General features: G+C 37.8%; 1 protein-coding gene across 1 annotated transcript; it reads right to left on the bottom strand.

Annotated features, from left to right (window-relative positions):
* Positions 1-3,552: 3,552 nt before the first annotated feature.
* On the bottom strand, positions 3,553-7,860 carry LOC132978509 (uncharacterized). The gene is made up of 4 exons (XM_061043714.1): positions 7,549-7,860; positions 6,548-6,570; positions 4,381-4,628; positions 3,553-4,170 (listed from the first exon to the last, which is right to left on the bottom strand). The coding sequence occupies exons 1-4, from the start codon at positions 7,858-7,860 to the stop codon at positions 3,827-3,829; spliced, it is 927 nt and encodes a 308-aa protein (XP_060899697.1). The 3' UTR covers positions 3,553-3,826.
* Between the last annotated feature and the right edge of the window lie 206 nt (positions 7,861-8,066).

The raw sequence follows: 8,066 nt of genomic DNA on the forward strand, positions 1-8,066 counted from the left end.
TCAATTCATTACAGATATATAAATATTTACGATTCATTCCTAAACAAACATTTCACAGTGCAACATTTTATTTTAAACAAACAATAACAATAACATCCACATCACAACAGGCCTGATTCAAACACACAACGCATAACATCAAACACTTACAACAATATTGCACAATCCCTTATAGTAGTGAACCTCTCAATTCATTCAGAAATCATTCAATTAACATCTTCCCAAATTACGCACGTACCTCACTCCGCTTGCCAAGGGTGCAAACTTTCATCTTTGGACACAGCGATCTCCATAAACCTTCGAACCTTCATGCTTAATGGTAAACCATAAAACCCTGTTTTAGTATCGTGTTTGGAGCAAACAATTGACCATTACAAACAAATTAGCCGTGCACATACCGTAACTCTGCTCAAGCCCCCCTGCCTGCTCGCCGTGAGTGACGAGCCGAGTGTGACGCGTGCGCTAAAACATGTAATTCATGTTCCGGGGTGGAGCAACAACAAACAACCCAAATAGGCTCCTTTGGCCACTTACACATCCCTTGTAAGTTATTTATACATGCAAACTATTTGATATATTTGATGCATTTTGTATAGTTTAAAGACAGATAATTTACAAACTAAAAATGCTAATGTTAAAGATCGCATCCTTTCATTTGTGCTTGTTTTATTTTCTGTTTTTCAGTTTTACAATGAAAGAAGCTTCATGAGTATGATGACAACAGTAAAGCATTTGAATTTACTCCAGCCTCTCATTTCTCGCGAAGTCTGTAAGCTATCTGTCAATTTGTGTACAGACACAGACATTGAGGACAGAATACGCTGCATGTCCAACCTGTCTCTATTACAACAGTTTTTTTTGACAACGGCTGCTTTATGACCCACATGGCTCTGTTACTTTTTAATGCATGTTTTATATTTAAGATCGTTTTTTTACCCCAGCAGACACGGAGCAAAGAGGACGTGAGTACAAGATAACGTTGACGTTAACAGCACTGAAAAGTTAAAAAAGATTTTCAACTTGAGTGGACGGATGTGCAGCACTTTTCTTCACAGCGCACAAACGCTTCATGGAGACACTCCCGAGTGTACAGCTGGCGCTCTCTGCCCAGAAAAACTAGAATTTGTATGTGAAACGATTTCGCTTCAGTCTGGTAGTAGCTAGCTTGGTAGAAGTTGTTCTCTAGATCAGTGGGAGTGGCCTGCGGTGCTGTGCATTCTGGGAGTTGTTGTCTTTCATCCACATGAGCCAAAAAGACACTTTCTGTCTTTTCTCGGTAAAGAAGGCACCAACTTCAAAATGTATTTCACATTTCTACTACATATATGACCCAATGTCAATACAGATTCATGTTTCAAAAAAATTAAAAATAATGAATTCATTTTCAATAAGTGTGAACTACTTTGTCCCTTTAGGCGTACACTCTGCAGCATCTCCCTGTAACCTCAGTGATGGAAAAGAATGACACCACAACGCCTTTGAATGTCTCATTTGCCTAGCATTAGAACCGCCAAGACCGCCTGACAGACGGTTTGGGTTTTGTAATACAAATAACTATTTTTAAATAAAAACTACGAGCCTCTCATCCTATGACTTTTCTTAAATATGTGTCTTGTATGTTTTCTGAAGCCTATGTGTTACTAAAATAAAACACACAAGATTTCTGAGCATATACACCTCTAACCACCGCCGCCGTCATACAGACGGCAGTTGAAAATGATACATTTCCCTGGATTGTTTTTGTAGGCTATATAGTTTGTCATGCCTTGTTTTTGTTGTTGTTGTTGTTGTTGTTGTTGTTGTTGTTGTTGTTTTTGTTTTTGGCGTGCGTGTGTGTTGTTCAATCATTTCTTCTATGTCAGGGAAACAAACCCAGTTGCAGAGAGGAGGAGGAGCATCAATAAAAATGCAATAAAAATGTGTTTTTATTAAATTACATAGCCTAATATAGCCAACATTATAATAGACTAAACGTTCTGTATGTTTCATTATTGTAAAATGTGTTTTAGCAACGGGAGACGTGGAGCAGCAGTAAAAAACTGTGCACTAAAAAAGCCGACAGATATTGTAAATTGACGAGACATTTAAAAGGTTACCAATCCTGCCTTATGCTATTTGGTTTGTACATAAACGTAAGTTGTATTTAACTTCATCAAACACATTCATTATTTGTGTGCTTCTGAGCACAAACAATTAAATTTGCATATGCAGCGCTTGGAGGGTGTCTAGAATGTTGTCGGTGCTAGTGTTAAAGAACTACACGGCTCAGTTGATGAGGTAAAAGTAATATCCACCATGTGACTTCAAACATTTACCTTTTTCACAGTTCAGCTGTTAAGTTCATTTTGTAACCTTGATCCACAGGAAGCTCGATATTTTCTTTCAAAATAAAAGCAGGTATTCAAACAGAGAAGTTTTTTCTTGTCACTGTAACTTTGTTAAATGTTGCTAAGTTCTGTGCTCATGATGGATCAATGCTGGGTCTTTGTAACATAACAATGAGTAAGGTCTTTTACCTGCTCTCTTCTAAAGTGTCTCGAGATAACGTGTTAACATGAATTGGCGCTTTACAAATAAAGATTGGTTGATTGATTGAGAGAATAAAGTACCCTTAACTTAAGTTAAATAAAAAATAAAAGAATCAAAAAATGCTGTTGAATGAAAGATTATTGAGTATCAAACATGCATTAAAAATATGTGATTACTCTTTTTGTTATTCAGCAATTAATTGTGATTTTTGAAAAAGTATTGTTTGAAAGCCCTTATGTTTACTCTAATTATTAAATGTTGACAACTTACGTAATTGTTTTACAATCTCTTTATACATACACAGTATAAAAACTGAAGCAGTTTCTGATCCTGTTGTATCCAGTGATTTATCTTTTATGTTATAACTTCAGATATTATTCGTAGCTGTTCAGATGAGGTTAAGATGTGTCTTTGTAACTAGAAGGCTCGTAACTGAGAATGATTTTCTTTCTCCTCTGAGGTACGATGAAGTATTTTGGTTACAGCTAAAGTCACTTTGAATACACAAAGGTCATCTTGGGCTCAAATAGGGCTGATGAATATAGTTATGTTTTTAAATACATGAAAAGGGTAGGCATGTTTGAAGAGAATTGGACAGTGTTTTTCTTTGTGTCTTGTAAGATGTTGTGGTAAACATTTCAAAACACAATGGCAGCAAGCCCCTCAATCTTATATTTTTAATTTGTCATATGTTTCAGCTTACTCCCTGTCAAATGTCATACCTCTATCACTATTTATGGATTGATAGTATCTTTATATGTGCAGTGACATCATGTAGACTAAAGTCCCCGAGTTGGATGTGGTCATTATCATTTTGAGATGGCCAAAGGTTTATGCCAACAGAAAATAATGCTGAAAAGAAGCAAAATACCTGCTGAGGGCTGGACCTGGCTCACAGCCTTTTTACATTCCCCTTACCCATCATGCATTGTATCCATCCTGTATTGCTCCTGGCCTTGGAGCCAGAGGAAGACATGTCATTTTGAAATTTGTCTAAAATATGTTTAAAAAGTTATGACTTCATTTTCTTGTATTTATTTATTTTGTCAATGTGTTTCTGCTCTTCTCTCTTTGTCCTCACAGTGTGGACTAACAATGACCTTACTGAAATATCTGATTGAGAAAAACAAAGAAATCAAATAAAGAATAAATCCAGACACCAGTAAAATAATCCCTCAGTTCATCCTGTGTGTGATGGAGGTGAATGACTCAGTGAGCTGTGGTTTACTGCTGTCTTCCTGTCACAAACATTATCTGACTTCTGCTCATCTGTTGGTTTTTGTTCAGCCTGCTCGGATCATTTCTCACTGTGGGGGTTAACGCTTTTCCAACAGGAGCAGTAGTATGTGGCTGAATGAGAGGAATTAACCTTCTGGATCTGCAGCTCAACGCCGTTCTGTTTGATCACAGCTGAGAAATCATCTTTCTGAGGATGATTGTAAGAATCTTTGTTCACTTCACCATCACTCTTATCAATCAACAGAATCATTGTGAATGTTTCGTTGTCTTTTTTCTGGAACCAGAACACATAATCATTATAACACTGGTCTAAACGTTCACAGCTGAAGGAGACGTTTTCTCCAACTCTCCTGGTCAGTGACAAACTGTCCTGTTTGAGCTCTGTTGTCATGGCAGCCAGCGCTATAGAGAAACAGACAGATGGAGGTTAGTGAGACAGTTCTTTTTTTCAGATCTGTCTCCAATTAATAAAACTTTTTTCACCTCCTCGATGAGGTAATGTTAAAACCAGATCAGTATAATCCCACAGTTTAGTTAAACTCATTACACAGAGACAGGGCTGGTTTATTACAGGTTGAGTTTGTTGGCTCCTGATTGGCTGGAAACACTCACCTGAGCTCACACAGCACAGAGCCACAGCAGGGAGGAGAAACATTTTGTTGTTTTCCTCTGGTGAACCTGACGAGAAGTGAGGACAAACCAGGACGAGCTGCGGGGTCAGACTGAGCCGGGCGGTTTCTAACAGGTCCTCAGAACTCCCATCAGCCCCTGCTGCTGCTGACTGATGATTGACAGCTGGGCTGGAGCTGCTGTGTGGTTTTCTGCAGAGTCTGAGGTTTTGAAGGAGGGAGGAGGCGGCGCTAAGTATCAACAGACAGGATACAGTAACCATAGCCTGTTTCCTGTGTGTTAATAGACAGGTGTTAATGTGAACACACACTGATCTCATCACTGATATGGATGTATTTAAAACTCTTTATGTACCCAAGAAGGAACTCTTATCATGAACAGTAGAAAGTTTTTTTTTTTTTTTTAAAGTAAATGCAATTAAAAAAAATGTATGTTGAACTGACGAGCTGAAAGAATAAAGTCGTCTGCATATAATAAACATTGTTGTGTTGTTTCTATAATTAACAACACAATGTTTTGATTTCAAATGAATCCTGAACAAAGCGTTCCCTTTACCTTCTGCGCCCGACTTTATACTTTATTAGTTTTCAGTGCATGCTGCTGCGTAGCCCAGTGGTTATGAACCATGTAAAGGGCTATTTCCCTCGAGGCCGGCGGCCTGGGTTTGACTCCGACCTTCTTCATTTCATCGCATTTCCATCAGTTTCATTGGGTGTCAAAAAGTGACAGCGATGTCTTCATTTTACATTTAGATGTAAGATGAATGATTCTAATGTAACGCAAAGTATTGCAAAAAAAGGAGGGTACCTCATGTGCATAATACAAAAATATAATTATGACTCTATTCGTGTAGCACTTTTCAAACAAGGAGAACAAAGAGCTTCACACATGACAGCAGAAAAGTACGACGGCGTATCAGAGCCATTCTAAAGCAAATAAAAAACAGAAAAGGGAACATTTCCAAAGACAAACTCAGAGTTCTTGAGATTATAAAGTAAGTTCACTATAAAACTCAGAATATGTCTTTAGATTTTAAATGTGATTATAGAGGTCAGTGACTGCAGGCCTGATCCAAACAGCAGCATCGTTTGCTTTTCTTATGGGGGACATTAGTGCCTTTATAATCTCTAACAATAAACCAGTTGTGTTTCTAGAAAATGTACTTTTTAAAAAAAAAACATTTTGAGTTTTTTCTTTTAAATTAATGGCTCCTTTTACTTTTTTTGTAGTCGTATAAAAGAAATCAAAATGAAGACCCATGTAGACGGGACAATACTGTCTGCTGTGATCGTTCCTTTTAAACATCTTGGAAATGAGAAGTCCTGACTTACACAAGGTTTCAGTAATTATCAGCTAAATATTTTAAAGTGGATATACATTTTTTTATTATTATTATTAAGATTTCTTGTTTTTAATGTCATTCTTCTCTTTTTTCCTCTCCTCCTACCTCCTTCTCTTCTGTTTATTTTTACACCAACAGCTCACACCATTAAAGATTAAATGTGATCTTATTCTTGAAAAGTATCAGAGCTTATTAGAGAAGTTTCACATTATCAGTGTCTCAGTTTCCGAGTTCATTATATAAACAGTTTTTCTCTCACAGATTAATTCCAACGATTAGACCTGAGACAGTTTTCAGCACGAACTAAAGTTCCTGGAACAATTGTTAAACCACATTCAAAGGTTGTAACTGTCGTTGTGTTATTAATGTGAAAAACCTCAGATAACGGTGAGGAGGAGGCTGCAAAGAGGAAACCCACAGAGCTCGTCTGCTGTGTTTGATCATCTATTGTTTTATAAGTCCTGATAACCTCCGAGAACAGAAACATATCTGCTGCTGTATGAACTCATCGACTCCTCTCCCTCCCTCTGCTGGATTTCAATTCTTGCTGAGTCTGCAAGGCGTTTTCCACTGAGATAGAGGTGTAACAGAAGAGAGTCCAGAGGCATAAAGTCACAAATAAACTTCATTTTTTTATTTGACAAAATGCAGACTTCAGAGTAACTCCAAATGAAAACTAATTCTTGATCAGATGGAAGATGTCTGTGTTTGCTGCTGATGCTGACAGGACTCATTAAGGAGAAAGAGCACCACCCTTTGGTTAGTCAGAGTAAGTGCAGGAATATCATGGTGACGCGCTAACCTCACGGCTGCTTCAACCACTGTGACATCTAGTGGAGCAAAAACACATAACAGGAAATGACGGCAGATCCTGCTTTAAAAAAAAAATAGGGGACATGAAGAGAGTGATACATTTAACAAAACTGTAAACTTGAAAAACACTGTCAGGTAGATCAGTGATGAATGCATCATAAGAATGAGTGCAGAGAGCTGTTGGTGTGAGGAAAACACTAAACATACACAAACCAGTTTGAAGAACCTGGAGGAGGAGGAGGAGTGGACCCCCCTCTAGATTCTGACTTCATGAATGTTAATTAAACTGTTTTGTCAGAGATACATTTGAGTCCAGAGAAGCACATGTTAACAATTCAATGGTGCCATTCACTATATAGTGACTTGAAGAGGCAGAGCGATCTCCATCATGGTTTTATTTTGAGTGTTATAGTCAATCACAGTCTAGAACAAAATGATGTTTTTTATTCTACATAAACTATAAACAGACTATATAAAACGATTCCATTAGATGAATAATTTAATATTTCATTTGATATTTTCGTCATATCCAAATATGTTGTGATGATTGTTGGGCAGTGTTGGTCAAGTTACTTCCAAAATGTAACTCATTATATATTAGTAGTTACTGTCATTTAAAAGTAATTAGTTACATTACAATATTACTGTCTCTGAATTGTAATGCGTTACACTACTTTTGAGTTGCTTATCAACTGCTTATCAATAAAACACAGGCCAATTTGCCAAAAAATGGCTAATACATAGGCTACCAAACAAAGGCTGGTAAAATTAAAATAACTTATAGCTAGAACTCTAGCTAATGACCACATTTTTCAAGAATACTAAAAATAAATTAAACACACTTAAGAAAATTGAAAATAAAAAATGAAGGTTAAGGAAACCTGTTACAGCCAAATAGCCTATACAACAGAGGTAGCATACAGCCAAAGAAGGCTGGTAAAATGAACAGAACTATAAAGGCACTTATGGCCTGGACCTTTCCATAGCCTACTTACCTCTGTTTCCACTGACATGGGCACATCAGCCGTGGCATTGGGCTGTACATCAAAGAAAAAAAAGTCATCCTCGCTGGTAGCAGCAGGTTGAGGGGCATCGGGCATCAGGGCTGTAGGCTCTTCTGTTGTTAGGGAGCGGCACTCTGTTGTGAGGAGGAACTTGATGTGGTCTCTTCTGGCTTCTTCTTTTACCCAGCGCAGCTTGAACTTTGGCAGGGAGACAGCAGCCAGAAGTGCATCCTTGGAATCAATTGTGGTGGCAAATCGAGTTTTGATTGCTCCCACAATAACCTCAGGCAGCCCAGTGGTCATTTGTGATAGGCCATTTTTCATTACTAAGGTTTTGGCCATCAGAACTTCTAGCGTTGGTTGAAGCGTTCCATAAAAACAAGTGTCCTCACCCTGTAGGATGTCCAGTGCGACTGTGAAAGGCTTCATAATGGCACAACATTCCTTGAGAAACTGGTATTCCCTGTCGTTCATACATTTAATCTGAAGCTGTGTGCAGAGGCTATTGA

Source organism: Labrus mixtus, chromosome 8, assembly GCF_963584025.1.
Source record: "Labrus mixtus chromosome 8, fLabMix1.1, whole genome shotgun sequence".
NCBI lineage: Eukaryota > Metazoa > Chordata > Actinopteri > Labriformes > Labridae > Labrus > Labrus mixtus.